Here is a 16,590-nt window from a genome sequence, read left to right on the forward strand (position 1 = left end):
AAATTTGATATTTATGACATATTAATATATTAGAATAAATATTAAAAAAAATATTATTTACACACCAAAAATTAATACTAAATCAATCATTATATAATTATATAAAATATATGTAATTTAATTTATTTTTAATATATATTTTATATTAATAATTAATTTTAGTATATATTTAATATAATTATAAAAAATATATTTGAAATTATAAAATTTTTTTTAATAATTATGAGATGAGATATTTAAAAAGTATAATGATTTCTTAAACACGAGTGCATCTATTGGAGAATAGATCTTTTAAATTGTCAAAAAATTTGAAAATATAAAATATAATCTTTAACCCTTTATTATTCTCTCTCATATTTATTTTTGATCCCACTTATAAAATTAATAGAAAGAGATCATATTTTACCTCCTCAATTATTAAAAAAAATTAAAAAGATTCATTTAAAAAAATTTTGTTTTAATAATTATGAGATGAGATATTTAAAAAAAAAACAATGATTTCTTAAACAGGAGCGCATCCATTGTAGTAGCTACAATATTTTAGTGCTGTAATCTTTAGTCTTTACCTTCTATCTGACGTTCCTCTTGATCTTCGTCTTCCTCCAATATAAATATGCACCAACTCATTCCTCATTCCTTAGAAAACCCCACAGCGAAAAGGAACACAATTAATTCTCTTTTATCTTGTATTAAAATTTAAGAGAAAAACCGAGAGAAACTGAGGAATTTATAGAAATGCGGAAACAAGAAGAAGAGATCGAGGAGTACTCTCTTGTGTGCCCAAGCTTCAGCACTTACTCTTCTCACAAACTCGCACACATCGCTGATCAAGTTACACGAGAGCACTACTCTCCTCCTCAAAACGACACCGATCTCCAAAACGACGACACCGATTTCGAGTTCATAGCGTTTCGAAAGGCCGCTGAAGGCGTTTTCTTTGATCGCTTCAACGGTCCTGTTTTCCCAGTCTTCAACCAAGATCTCGCTGGAACTCCGCCGGAATGCGGCGGAGGAGCTAACGGCGATGAAGACGGCGAAGGTGATAGGAATTCTGGCGCGGAGGATATTCGATTTTCGATGGAGGAGTTGTTGATAGGCGAAGAGGCGGAGAATCGCCGGAGCAGCCGCGATCCTCCGTCGTCGTCGTCTTCGTCGGAGGTGGACGACGATCTGGACGGAATTCCACCGGGAACGTACTGCGTGTGGACTCCGAATCCGGTACAGGCATCGCCGAGCAGATGCAAGAAGAGCAATTCGACAGGATCGTCTTCGTCGTCGCCGTCGCCGGCGAAGAGGTGGAAGATTCTAGATTTTCTCCGGCGGAGCAAAAGCGACGGAAAGAACACCTTGGTTTTCTTGACGCCGTCGGCATCGCCGTCATTCTCTTCGTCAGGGTTTGGTTCGTCCAAGAAGGAGCAAAAGGAGAAGAAAGAAAAGAAGAAGAAAGTAGAGAAGAAAGGAGCCAATGTGAAATCGAAAGAGGAGTGCAGCGGTGGAAGCGGCGGCGGCGGATTCGCCGGAAAAAGGTCGCCGGCGGCAGTGTCGGCACATGAGGCGTTGTATGTGAGGAACAGAGAGATGAGGAGAGTGGATAAGAGGAGGTCATATTTGCCGTACAGGCAAGACTTGGTTGGGTTCTGTGCTACTCTCAACGGCATGGGAAGGACCTTCCCTCCATTTTGAGTGTTCTTCCATTTTTTTCCCTTTTTTTATAATGGGATTAATATTATTAAACATTATTATCCCAATTATTTGAAAAAGTTTGGACATGACCTGATTTATCAGTAAATTTACAGAAATTAAGTGTACAAAATTTTATCTCTCTTGTTTATTTTGATGGTCATTAATGAGAAATTTAAAAAATTTAAATAATAAGGACAAAAATAGTTTAAAAAGTAATAAAAATTTGCGATAAAAAATTTGGTAGAAACTCACCTGTAGTCGACTGCAGGTGAAGTTGCTTTTGGATGGCTGAGACGTGTTACTATATGGTTTAAAAAAATCGATTTATTTTATATAAATGGTTTATTTAAAAAAATCGGTTTAAATTGGACCAAGCAGTTATTTTTATTCCCTTCTTCTTCGTTTCGCATGTAAAATTCGTTCTCTTTTAATCTCCTTTTCAGAACTAATATGAAACTTTCAATTAGATATGTTCCTTTATTTATATTTCTTAATCAAATTTATTATTTTAAATGTATTTCTTAATTTATGTTTTTATTCATTCCTCTGTGAATGATGAAAATTATTTAATAAATACGTACATATTTATGTCATCACACTATTTTGATGTTCAGGATCATAAATACCAAGATAATTCATGGCAATTTCATGTGATGGATGACAAAAATGTAATTATGGTATAACGTAGACTAGTTGATAGCATGAGCATTGTTGAAATTTTGGCATGATCTCTTTCATATTTGTTATATGTCTCTTTAGTTGGTGATGTTATAGTTTATTGTGATGATATGATGGTAGTTTAATGGTATGAGTTAGGTCCTTTTTATTTGGTTGAATTTTTTCTATGGCTATCCTATTCTTGATGGCAATGTCAAAATAAATATTTTCATTAGCTGTTCTTTTTTTTGTCTATTTTTGAATCAATTTTATTTTGAAAAAATTTATTAAAAATTTTTGTTGTAGACAAAATTAATAATATTATGTTCAATTATTTAAGGAGACCAAATTAATATTTTGATTAGATACTTTTGTTTTATTGAAAATAAATTCTAATTTCATTAAAAAATAAATTCTAGTTGATAAGTAAAAACACAAAAACATGCATGACAGTGAAATCATAATTTCTAGACAAAGTAAATTATAGTCTTATTATCTTAAAAAAATAATTTATTTATAGAATAATATTGAAAAATCAACAATAATTTGCATGAAAATAGTTTATTAGTAAAATAAAAGTTAATTGATTGATTACCATAAAATTTAATTTAACGATAAATTTGCAATTGAACATATTTTTACAGCTTAATTTAAAATATGTTTACAGCTTAATTTAAAAGCAACTGAAAATGTAAGTTATGGGAAATAAAACAAAACTCATCAAGAAAATAGAAACAGAGACACAAAAAAAAGGTCAGATGATATCATTTATGCCATTCCTATAAAAAAAACCGTAAATTTTGTTTCTTTTTCAAAATACTAAACTTTACTTTTTCAAACAATTTGTATACATATATTTGACAAAAATTAAATAAAAAAAGTTTCAGATAAATTTAAAGAAAAATTGGTCAATATGAATGAAAAAAAAGAACATATCAAATTCATCTGTTAGGAATTTAGGAATAACACGTAGAAAGAATTTAAATTATTTTAAAAGTAGTTATTTGATCTATTCAAACCGATTTTTTAAAATGAATCATTTGTATAAAATAAATCGGTTTTTTTTAAACCATACAAAAACGTGTCAACGATCCAGAAGCAACTTCACCTGCAATCGACTGCAAGTGAGTTTCCACCAAAAAATTTACGTGAGTAGTGAGTACTAATAATTTTTTTTTTTGTGATTAGACATGAAAAAAAACAAACGGAGAGAAAAGTCGCCTAAAAGACAGCAATTAAGTCCTTATTAAGCAGGGTACGAAATTCATCCTAAGATTCCAACAACTTCGTGTGAGATATTTTGTTCACTATTTCAAATTTTGCCATAGCATCTACAACATAGTTGGCCGATCTCTAAACTATCTTACATTATCTCTTATCAAATTTAGAAACTAAGACATGATCCGCATTTTGAACGTTGGTGAAACGTTCTGAACTATAAAAAAAACTTTTAAACAATCTATCTTATAAAAAAATCTACTTGTGCTCTATCTTCCAAACCAAAAATAAATCTCTTCAAATAATAAAAAGTTCACAACAAAACACCGTTTTTAGTAGTATTACTCCAAGACAACTATAGTGTCAGCACCATCCGATTTTCTAATTACACTATCAAAATCAGTAGAATTGTCATAGATACTAGTATCACTATTAATTTTGAACAACTCTCAAGAAGAAAGAGACCAAAATAAAATCGGACAAGCTAAACGAACAACATTAAATTTTGTGAACAAAGAGTTTAATTTCTTATTAGAAGCTAAGATTAAAGTTAGCACTTTACTGAAAGGCTAAGAATTTGTAAGATTAAAAATATCATTATTCTGGTCTCTCTAAATTCACCAAAGACCAAAGAAAAAAAGAGTAGTATTCATATTCTTACTTTCAATTATTCACTATTTTAAAAATGGGCAATGAATATTGTTAAGCTGTAAATTCTGTCAAATTGTATTAATTTTTGGACAATCACGTAAACAATGAAGGACGATTTTCGGAGCTAGAGAATAACGTGGGCACAAGTCAAAAATAGAAAGCCCACAATAATGTCTAAAAACAGAGGTGGAAAGACCATTAAAGATACAAGTTAAATAAAAAATTTAAATTTCCCAGATATATGAGTCCTCTAAAGTCAAAGTCAATTATTAATCTCCTTCCAACTATATTTATGCTTGTAAAATCATAAGTAACCACTACTAGAAGAGAAAATTTTTGAAGTTGATACATCCTATCCCCAACTCAATATGTCCCCAGATTTCACATTAGGATAATAAAAAAATATTTAAAGACAAATTAGCAGGGTTAGTATAATGGTGTATATCTCATGCAAATTTTAGCAACCATCTCTTTAAAGATCATCAATAGTAAGGTCAGTATTTGAAATGTGGACGTAGGACAGCTATTTGTTACAGCCCCTTTTTTTTTACCAAGAATCAAATTGAAAAAAATGATTAAGAGAGCTAATGCACAAAAAAAAATCCTCTTTTTGAATTTGATGTGTCTTTCTAATACTTTTCTAAACATAAAAAGCATTCTTAGAGAAGGACAGATAATGGTCTAAACGTGGAGATTCGAAGGCTTCTGGTGAAGAATGACTCCAGCCCCTATATATGGTTCTTATACGGCGTTCAAACCGCATCGGGATCAATGATTAAAATTGCAGATCCATCGGTGGCGTCCTCCCCACTTTATTGAGATTGCTGAGTCACGACCTTTAGTCTCTACATGTAAGACTCCTGTATAACACATGTTATTGTGATTAGTACGACAGCTATATAGTTAATCTCTAATTTTATATCAGAAAATCAGATGTATCTTTACTCACATAATGATTCTGAGACCGCTGATCATTAAATATCGCTTTGTTCTCCTTCAACGTTGGGTGTACTTGAACGTCTTCGCCAATATCGCATCGTAATCCAATGACTTCAACTACACATATTGCATATGTTTAGGATGCCTAGTAATGATATGTAAAACAATATAACTAAGTTAATAACAAAATTAAGGATACTATGTACCAGTGTGCCTTAGTCTTGATGAAGGTTGCTAAGCCGCCGGTATACTTAAACAATCTGGCTGATGCCTTATTAGCCCTGTTAGTGAGACGCTAATGCCCGAACCCCTCATCGGTCTTCCAGTGAACTAGCAGTGCCTTCTTTATTTCCAGTCAGAGCAAGGTTATCAGATAGTCTTGCCCTTCATGAACATTCTTTAGCATCTACTGCTGCCGCCGACTCATTTGATGGCCGTATAATAAATTCATATTTTATAATGATTTTTTTGGGTTGAAAAGAGTGAATTTTATCAACTTATCTTACACTTATTTATGAAAAATGCATGCTTTTAAGAAATTTTTCTAATTATGATTTATTGTTAAAAATATGCTTTTTAGACCATTAAATTGTCAAAATTCAATTCACCTCTATCCCATTCGATGCTTTGATGTATTTGTTGAGTGATTTCAGATTTAGAAGGTAAGAATGACTTGGAAAAGGTGGAGAGAAAGCGTGTAAAAGTAGAGAATTTATGAAGAATATGAGTTTTGGAAATTTGCCAGATTGTGCGTATGCGTACACACGACTTGCAGTGCGTGACTCACTTAAAAGAACACATGGCTCGCAATTTCTGATCCATTTTGGGTTCAATCCAACTCATTTCTAAAGCATTTGAAGCAAGAATTCAAGGGGATCAAAAAAGTAGTCATAATTTTGGGTTTTATTATGGTTTAGGTGATTCTTGAGAGAGAAGCTCTCTCTAGAATTTTAAAGTTGTTAGGGTTTCTTAGTTTAATTTCTCTCTAGTTTTGGGTTTTAATATTATTCTAGTGTAGTTTTCTTTAAATTTTTTTATTCTACTATCTTAATTTGCCTAATTTCTCTTGTTAATTTCTCTATTTTGTTACTTTTTAGTTTATAAATAATTGTTGAATTCTATTTTTTTTAATGCAATTTGATGTTTTCATGATGCTTAAGTGAGTTGATACTATTACATTCTTATTTTGGTTAGTTGTAGATTTCATTAATTCATGCAATTTATGATGCTTTATTTATATGCCTTTTAAGTGTTTGATGAAATGTCGTCTTTAATTATAGAGTAGATTTTTCTTTTCGACTTGGGATTGAGGACTTAAGTGACCTTGAGTCATTGATGCCTGATATTGATTGGTGATTTATGATTGTTAGTTGATTTTGTTTCCACTAACGCTATCCATTCACTAAGTCTAATTAGTGAGTTGGTTATGATTTGTTGATTAAGATCAATTATGCCTATTTGACTTTTTCCTGATGTTTAGGAGTTGACAAAGTGAGATTAACTCTTCATAATCATCATGTTTGTGGTCAATGATAAGAATAGTGATCCTTGACTCTCAACCCTTGTCAAGATTTTTTTAGCATTTGAATTTCCATTCTTTTACTAGTTAATTGATTTATTACTTTTAATTTAATTTCTTTTGTCGTTTAGATATTTCTTTGCTTCTTTTAATTTCGTGTAATTTAAATTTCCGTTTATTGCTACAAAACCCCATTTTTCATAGTGAATACTTTTACACCCGATTGTAATTTTATGGGAGAACGACCCAAGATTTGAAATGTTCGTTTATTTGATTTGTAACTTGTGACATCTTTTAAACTTTGATAGGGTTATTTGACAGTTTAGGATTATATCTACGACAAAACTTGAGTTTTAACTTATGAATTTCTAAACCGGTATCTAGCCATCATTATCGTAGATCTTCCTAATGAAGGCATCGTGAGAGGTGTCCCATATAAAATGTAGCTGTACAAATAAACTTTAAAATTAGTTAATCAAAATATAAGATATAAACTCGCTTAAAAAATTACAAACTAAAAAAAATTAATTACCGCCCATTTTTGAAATCATCGCTCTCTGGTCTTAGAGGGGATCTTCTTGTAGTTGGGCCAGAGATGGCCGTATATCAGCTTGATAATGTTGGTCATCTCTTGAGTACATGCGTTGTTGTTCAGTGGAACATATCAACAATCCACAAATAAACCAATTGGGAATATAAATTAAAACTTCAGAAGCAAATAACCATAATATATAGAGATTTTTATAGAAATTTTACAAAAGTTCATCTATAACTGGAATGTGCACAAACTCTTTCTATTAACAATTAACTTAAATAGCACCAAATGTCAACAATCAATGAACAACAGACACTTTCAACAATTCACTAATAAGGAAACATGAAACACTTTCAGTCATTCAAACCTACATCCCTAAATCCACTAAACTAGAGTCAATAATCAGACACATTCAACAATTTAATAATCAGAAAACATAAAACACTTTCAACCATTCAAACCTAAAACCCTAAATTCACTAAACTAGAATGCCTCCCTACTCCCATCCTTGCCCTTAGATTTGCTCGCCGTCCCTGTCCCGTTCCCGCCATGGGGGAGTATTGCTTCCCATTCTCATTTTCTACAGGGCTCCATTCCCCATCTCTTTGTCTGACTAATTATTAATTTCCATAGGAATATAGCTGAAAGTATCCATCCTATACAAAAGCAGCAAAATTTTATATAAAAAGTCTAAACGACAAGAGGCTGACTTCTTTCAAAATGATGCAGCGGGAGACACCACGGTGAGCCAGAGCACAGAGCAGTGGACGAGGTGCGGGACGCGACAGCAGAGAGGAGAATAGACACGACAATAGAGTTGTGGAAAGGAACGCCACGAATATAAAGAATGACGTGGTGATGCTCTCTCTCTCTCTCTCTCTCTCTCTCTCTCTCTCTCTCTCTCTCTCTCTCTCTCTCTCTCTCTCTCTCTCTCTCTCTCTCTCTCTCTCTCTCTCTCTCTCTCTCTCTCTATATATATATATATATATATATATATATATATATATATATATATATAAACTATTAAGGACAATTAAGTAAATTTATGAATTTCGGGGATTAGCAGGGATGGGGCAGGAATCTCAGTGCTTGCCTCGGGAGAATTTTGCTCCCCGTCCTCATCCCAGCAGGAAAAACTCCCCACAGTCGATCTCCAACAACCTTAAGTTTTCATTCAATATCCCTCAATCTTGCTTTCAAACTTGTAATTTTTCTCCTAATTCTTGCAATTTTAGTATCTTGTTGTGATTCTGCAGACTTCGGATCTGCCCAACGAAAAAATTACATTCATTCTAAACTATTGATAATCCAATACCATAACAAAAAAACTCATATCCCTAAACTCTAATTCACAAGACAAAACACGAACATACGTCATAATAGATGCAATTCCAAAATCTTCGGCTTGAGTTCTCCTTTGTTGAGGAAATTTGCAAAAACATGTGAAAATAGTACACTTCATATTTAAATTAAATTAAATTGTTAATCTAAACATGTGCTATGCATGCATTATCGATCTGTTAACCGCAAACAGTTCATTAATTCAAGTAGTGACATAGACATGCCAATAAAACAATGTCGACATAATTTCTTCATCGTGTACACTGAATGTTGACATCAAAATCAAATAGCCCTATCATAGTCGTAATTTGTATGTAATATTATATAGCATCATATTGGCCATTATTATTGCTCATGAGAAAACCAACCCTAAGTTTTATTCTCTCTTCTTTGGATTTTGCTTCCAAGTTCCTAGCGGCTACTGCATTACTATTACTGCTGTTTCCTTAGTTTCTCACAAAGGAATTTGTTGAAAAATTTGGAGGAGAATCAGTAATGTTATTTCTACCCTTCATTTTTTATATTCATTCTCTGCACCTTCCTTTTATGTATGATAAAGGAAAAAATATAAATTTTTCTATTATTTTGTCATAAAAGTGAGGTGTAGAGTAAAAATGTAGAAAATGAACGGTATAAATAACATTGATGTTGAGAATTTATATTTGATCTTTTTATCACAAATATCATAAGTTATGATTACCACAAATTAAAGCCAACTATTGGGTTTGAAAAATTATATATAGGCTTCTCTCGAAGAATTTGGGGTAAGTATGTATATGTTCTTCTTTCAATCTCTCTAGAATTTTTTTTTCTTTATGAACTTTCTCATGGTTATTTATAGGCAAATTCACAGGCATCACTATATAACCCCGTTTTGAGCACCTGTTTTTCTTTAGGTAATGATTCTGTTATTGGGAACTGTATGCTCACATCTTGATTATAAAGAAAATTTCTCCATTACAACTATATTTTATTTCTTTATTTATTTTATAAGATAAATATGAACAACTCTCAATCATACACATCACAAATTTACGCATACTATGCACTCGCACACACACGATTAAAGATTCTTTCCACTGTTTGTAACTTGGAAAAATGGGCCGTGAGCTGTGGATATGGGTCTTGTTTGTGTCGAGGTATTTGATATGTAAGCCCACTAGAATGGTAAAGTTTCATGTGAACAAAAAAAAGTTTCATCAGACCTAAAAAATAAAAGCATTTCATGTCATTGTTGACCCAAAAAGTTCATTTGATCTGTGTTTTAGGCCTCTAGCCCTTTTGTTAACAAAAAAAAAAAAAGAAAAGCTAACTTAATTTAGTGGAGTGATTAATTTACAAGTTAGTTTAAATAAGTGTTTAGTATTTGAATTCTATTTTGTGTATGTAAAATAATTTATTGGCTAATGATAAATTTTTAAATAAAATTTTGATTCATGAAAAATTAACTCTTAGTTTATTGGGTTAGAAGATACCGTTTGAAACCCAAAAAAAATTGTCACAAAAAGGAACATGTGAACCACTGGCTCAACCATTGTAGGTGAACTAATTAAAGAACTCTACTTTGATGTTGAGAACCACAAATTGAAAGATTCAAGGATAGGGTTTTATCCTTGTAGTCCATCGCTTATGAGGTCCGTCACATGTGAACCACTGGTTCAACCTATGGATATAGAAAGGGTTATAAAAAATTAAAAATACATGAATAATTATTTTTCAATTTGTTTTCTTTTATTGAATGTTAAAACTGCATGTGACCATACACATAACTTTCCTTTTTCAATCTTAGCACTAGATGTTGAAGGTTATTACTTTTTTCTTTTCTTTTCTTTTCTTTTTTTAACATAAAGGGAGGTTTTTCTACCAAGCCACAAAGTTTAAGTGATATGAGAGTGTGTGGATCTTATCAAATAACTTAAAGAAAAATGGAAAAATTAAACCTCCAATAATGTTCCTAGCAGCTGCATGGTCTCACCAATCATATTGAAGTTCACATATGCCACAGAAGAGGAGATGCTAGCATTAGTAAGAGGAAAATGTAGACTGTAGAGTGATCTAATCTTTGGCTAGAATATATGTCACTATTTCACACTATTATATATTGTAGATAGACTTAATATCATTTTCAGATAAATACACTCTTGTGTGAGTACCTTTTGTTTATGCTATCTAGCTTCCAAAGCATACGTGGAAGATAGTGTATTAAAATATGTACTTCCATTTTTTTTAAATAATTTCAACATACTATATGGATTTATGTGCAAATGAATGTAACGGATCCTCCTAAGTTGTGGCAAAAATAGCGAATAGAGATGCATCTATATGTAGAGCAATAATATTATTGCAATAAAATGTTTTGTCCCTTAGCTTTTCAGATGGGGTATACGTGGTTATAGTTTTCACCTACGTGGCAAACCGGCATTGCTTGCATGTCATGACACACACAAATTTTATTTTAAGAAAAAAAAAAGAAAATGGGACAAAACGTACCCTACACCTATTAATGATTACTTAATTTCTAAATCCATTGGAAGACTCATTGCCACAATTTCTATTCTTATAAGAATTAACGTACGCAAAATCTCATAGATAATATCTATATACACAATGCAATGTCCATTCATAACACCCTCTTAGGCACTCAAAAAAGATGAATTATTCTAATGCCACTCATAATACAATATGTGGAAATTAACTTTTAAAAAAAATTCCTAATTTTATGTGTGTGTGAGTAGTAGACAAGAGAATAGATATATGTACGTTCATTAATTAATATGAATATGGTGGTGGAAAATGAAAAAAAAAATAGAAGGGTTATGTATGTATATATGTGACAAGAAAAAGGTGATCCAAAGTGACATAGGGTTATGGTCATTCTTTGGTAGTTAATCTCCAACATTCAAACCTCATCTACAAGGATAGGATTGAAGCTCTCATTTGTTTGGCTTTCACTTTCATTATCTACCTCTTATTTCACCAATATAAGGGAGGGTGCATGGAATCACGTATAGGCCACTTTGATGACCATATAGTATAATAGTACTAGTCAACAATCAATACTATACTATATAGCAAACAAAATTTGAGTAATAACATTGCAAACCAATGTCGACCTCCTCCATTAACGGTTGGTGTCTCTCTTCCATCTCTCCAGCTGCCAACACCTCCGTAAGGAGAGCCGCATTGCGCCCTTCCGTTTGCGCCGCCCTTGGCACCCCTTCGTCGTCGTCTTCCTCCTCCTCTTTTCCTCCTCTCATCCAAGACAGGCCTGTTATTGCTCAACCCATCATCACCCCAACTTTGCCCTTGGTATATATATATGCAACAAATGAAAATTGTGTTTTTGTTGATTAGTTTCTTACTTTAAATTCTCTCTCTTAATTGGTTTATAAAAAAATAATTACATTTTTGGATTATCAAATTTTTTAAAAATAATCATTATTTTACAATGAAATTAAAGAAATTATTTCTTCTTTTAAATTTCAGTAAAAACCCACAATTCTATTTGTACTTTTGGCTTATAATGTGTGTTAGTGTGTCATGGGCTATTTCGACAACCTTCATTCAACATTGATGCACTAAAAGTGTATAATTATTTATCATTACTTATTATTTTTATTATTATTGTTATAGAAATCTAGACTCTAGTCATATGTTGACATATGTTACAAAATACGATTTATATGATATTATCTGGAGGAAAAAAAAATTGAAACGAAAAGAAATTTCGAGTTTTCAACATAACACATATAATGACACATATATAGTGAAAACTACGTATTCTTTTACTTATATACATATATATAAAACAAAAAGATCAATTCTTTTCCTTGGTCATTCCCCATATTGTATGTCTATAAAATAATATCAAATTTGTTTTTGCGCCTTGACTTTATTAGTTGCCAATCCTAGTTATTAATTGTCAAAAGCTTTTTACTTTGGTAATAATAATTAACTACCTTAAAAATCATATGCATGCATGACACGACCAAATTTAAAAATGTTATTTGTACATTAAAATTAGCTATTAAAATTAATTGTTATGTATTTATATATAAATATATGTATTATTTAATTTATTTTTAATATATATTATATATTCTAACATATATTTTATACTAATAACTGATTTTAATAATTGGTTTTAGTATACACGTAACATACTCAATATAAAATTATTAAATAGCATACTAAGCATACTACAAAATTTGATCTCTCTTTGAGCTTAAGAGATATAATAGGTTAATTTGGTTGCTAAATGAAAAATAAACATTTCATCAAGTTTCTAAAATTTAAGAGTTTTCACGGGATCAGCATTTCATTTTTTCTTTGGAGACCTACCACACCACATTGGTAGCTTAGTTAGGTTTGAGTGACAGGTGTGTGGCATGGACATGTTCATACACTAGTATGTATCACCAATCAACACCACACAATTAACCAATTTTTCATACCAAAATTTTTAATTCTATATAATGTAAATTTTCCTTTATATGGTGGAGCCAGCATAGTTATAACTTATAAGAGTGTGTTAGTTATTTGTTGGAGGATTCTAAGGCGGGTTATACAGCAAATCCAAACTAATCATAAGAAAAGAAAAAGGTCTATTCATCATAAATCAGTTTTGCAATATTTACTAAAACTAATTTTTTAATTCCCTCATATACTTTCACCATCACTTATGAAAAAGTCATATCAATTTTAATATATATTTTTTAGATTTTTGCAATATTTATTTACATAACCAAATTTAATGCTACTAAGCTAGCATCAAGCTATTAACCTAATATGGCTAAAATTTCATAAATTAAGGATTTCACCCACTTTAGTTTCTTTAATTTAACTCATTATTTTTATTATTAATTTAAAGGTTGACACATATTTCTTTATTTGTGATTTATGAAGAGAGAAGAGATGGGAAAGGAGTACGAGGAGGCTATTGAAGAACTTCAGAGACTCTTGAGGTAATAAATTAAATCTCAAATACATAATTAAGAACAATGCAAAATTCCAGAACAGTATTATTATACCTTCATCATGATTGAATATTAATTAATTAATTAAAAAAATAAAAAATAAAAATGGTGACAGGGAGAAGGGTGAGCTGAGGGCTACAGCAGCTGAGAAAGTTGAACAGATAACAGCTTCATTGGGAACATCATCTTCCGGTGGAATCGCTGCATCTGATGCAGCCTCTGAGAGGATCAAAGCTGGATTCATTCACTTCAAGAAAGAGAAATATGAGTTAGTAACTTAATTCATTAAACATTTAATTTCTTTATTCTTTTCTTTTATTTCTTATACCTTAAGTTTTTCATTTTCTCTATTGTTCCACAGCAAGAACCCTGCTTTGTATGGTGAACTTGCCAAAGGACAAGCCCCCAAGGTATTTTTCTTTCTTGTATTCATCAATTTCATATAAAAAATTGTGCTTCACATCAGTGTTTCTTTTTTTAAATTATTGCGCTAATAACTTTGTGGTGGTTCGGTTTTGGTTTTTGCAGTTCATGGTGTTTGCTTGCTCTGATTCAAGAGTGTGCCCATCTCATGTGTTAGATTTCCAGCCCGGTGAGGCCTTTGTGGTCAGAAATGTTGCTAACATTGTTCCACCATATGACCAGGTCCGTTTTAAATTACATTTCTGATTTTCATTATTTTATACTCAAATGGATGGTTAATTTTAATGGTGTTTACTCTTCTTTGTACCAGACAAAATACGCTGGAGCTGGTTCTGCTATTGAGTATGCAGTTCTGCATCTCAAGGTAATGAAATGATATTGATTTGATTAATAATGATTATTATAGGAAGAGTCAAATCTAATTAGCATAACCAAGTTATTTTTATACAAAGGTTTCCGAAATTGTGGTCATTGGACACAGTGCTTGTGGTGGTATTAAGGGACTCTTGTCTTTCCCATACGATGGAGCCTATTCCACGTAAGTTATTTTTTGCATTACACTAAATTTATTTTTATGTTCTCATCTATTATAACCATGAAAGCAAAAATATTTCAATTTTAACAGTTTTTGGTACAATAAACTACCCAGTGTTGCAATTTTAATCATTTTAGCTCGCCAACTTGCATTTTTATTAGAATGTATACAGAAATGGACTAACTAGTCTTCATTCAAATTATTGTTCACTTTTGATTCATAAGGAATTTTACATTCTATATCATTTTTTTATTTATATTTTCTCTTTAACCTGTGCAGTGATTTTATTGAGGAGTGGGTCAAAATTGGCTTACCCGCCAAGACTAAGGTTAAGGCACAACATGGTGATGCACCTTTTGCAGAGCAGTGTTTTCACTGTGAGAAGGTATAAGACAATAAAGAATTACAAGAAAAAAAAAATAACATACGGAAAAATTTTGATACATTGATAATATAAAAAATTTTACAAAATTATCTAATTAAATTCATATATTTAGATAACATTTTAAATACTGGATGTAAAAATTAGTTAGTTTTATATTGGTACAACACAGATAATGCATGAAAATTAAATTTTGCATTAAAAAAAGGAGGTCACTTATTTATATAGCAGTAATATTAGAAAAATAAAAAAAAACAATAATAAGAACTTATCTTATATAATATTTATTAATTGTTATAATAATTAATAAATACTAAATAAGACAAGTTCTAATTGTTTTTTGCTACTTTTGTTTTATTAACAGAAATTTCTATTTATAATTTTATATAAAAATTGTGTGGGTGTGTGAGGTGATGGTAAGACTGAAATTAGGAATATTGAATTGAAAATGCAGGAAGCAGTGAATGTTTCACTTGGGAACCTTCTAACATACCCATTTGTGAGGGATGGATTGGTGAACAAGACACTGGCACTGAAAGGAGGATACTATGACTTTGTTAAGGGATCTTTTGAGCTCTGGGGCCTTCAGTTTGGCCTTTCCTCTTCTTTCTCCGTATGAACATCATCAATTATGACCTCATCTTCTACTTGGTTCCCTAATTAAGTATTCTCTCCCACTCCCCTATCATTCTACATACTATGTAATTAATTATATCATCATCCTTGTTCATTTTCTTCATTATGAGCCTAATTGATGGAGATTCTCCATCACTATATATATATCAATCTCCATTGGTACAAATAAACCAAGTATAAATAAATTAATAAATGAAGTGTTGCTTTCCTTCTTTTTTTTTTTCTTTTTTTTTTTAATTAAGGAGCAAATGAAGAGAAAGTGTGTAAGCTATATAATAAATTATACTGATTCTGTAACATTGTTGTTAATTTAATTAAGGTGTATGTTTCAGCGTACCAATGGATTTTTCTTGTTTGTTTAGGTAAAAGATGTGGCCACGATTCTGCATTGGAAGCTATATTAGGGTCATTCCTGTGTCTGCAAATGAAGAGGCCTAAGCTAGCTTACTTTGATTTTCATCTATTATATATATATGAAATTGAAATTATGAACTAGTTTTAGTTTGGAAACTACCTCTCCTTTAATAATAAGAGTTGGAAATCCTTTTCTAAGGCAAATAAAATTTTCATCATTTAATTTGGCCACATTATTAGCTGTTCCTATCAAAATATTTGAATATTTCTAGCTTACTTCAACAATTCGGCCTCGTTGTCTATAATACTAAAAGGTGTTTGTTTTGGTACAATAATAAATTTATACATACTAATACAATAAAAATATAGATAAATAATAAAATGACACATAAATTATATTATATTATCTACATTAGCATTTATTTTTTTTAAATATATATTATATCAATACTTTTATGAAAACACCCGCTTATAATTCAATTCAGTAAAAACAAAAAAAATATATTTTTATTTAATTTTATAAAAAAACCTAAAATATTTTTTTATGTTGGACAAAATTACCTATTAAAAAGTGGTTAACCAAAACCAAATTTTAAAAACCGATTTTTAACCGATTAACTAAAACCAAAACTAAATTTTATGTAATTCTTGTGTTTAAATTGGTTAACTGATTTTTTTTTGTAAAAATTGGTTAAAAACCGATTTTTATTTTTATTTTTTTGAAAAATCAAAATTTTCTAT

General features: G+C 30.8%; 2 protein-coding genes across 7 annotated transcripts; both read left to right on the forward strand.

The window, feature by feature from the left end:
- Positions 1-482: 482 nt before the first annotated feature.
- On the forward strand, positions 483-1,813 carry LOC112803937 (uncharacterized). The gene has a single exon (XM_025847386.3). The coding sequence runs from the start codon at positions 736-738 to the stop codon at positions 1,681-1,683; it is 948 nt and encodes a 315-aa protein (XP_025703171.1). The 5' UTR covers positions 483-735; the 3' UTR covers positions 1,684-1,813.
- Positions 1,814-8,893: 7,080 nt separating this feature from the next.
- On the forward strand, positions 8,894-16,080 carry LOC112802451 (carbonic anhydrase, chloroplastic). 6 transcript variants are annotated; one of them, XM_072236356.1, is made up of 11 exons: positions 8,894-9,307; positions 9,385-9,439; positions 13,449-13,507; positions 13,635-13,787; positions 13,881-13,929; positions 14,048-14,164; positions 14,253-14,306; positions 14,395-14,480; positions 14,757-14,862; positions 15,314-15,523; positions 15,858-16,080. In XM_072236356.1, exons 3-10 carry the CDS (start codon positions 13,458-13,460, stop codon positions 15,476-15,478), a joined length of 780 nt encoding a protein of 259 aa, XP_072092457.1. In that variant the 5' UTR covers positions 8,894-9,307; positions 9,385-9,439; positions 13,449-13,457; the 3' UTR covers positions 15,479-15,523; positions 15,858-16,080. The 6 variants fall into 6 exon arrangements, with proteins under 6 accessions (XP_072092457.1, XP_072092455.1, XP_072092456.1 ...); XM_072236354.1 differs by having other exon boundaries at positions 15,314-15,472; XM_072236355.1 differs by lacking the exon at positions 9,385-9,439 and having other exon boundaries at positions 8,898-9,307.
- The last annotated feature ends 510 nt before the right edge of the window (positions 16,081-16,590 follow it).

This window comes from Arachis hypogaea, chromosome 5, assembly GCF_003086295.3.
Source record: "Arachis hypogaea cultivar Tifrunner chromosome 5, arahy.Tifrunner.gnm2.J5K5, whole genome shotgun sequence".
Classification (NCBI taxonomy): Eukaryota; Viridiplantae; Streptophyta; class Magnoliopsida; order Fabales; family Fabaceae; genus Arachis; species Arachis hypogaea.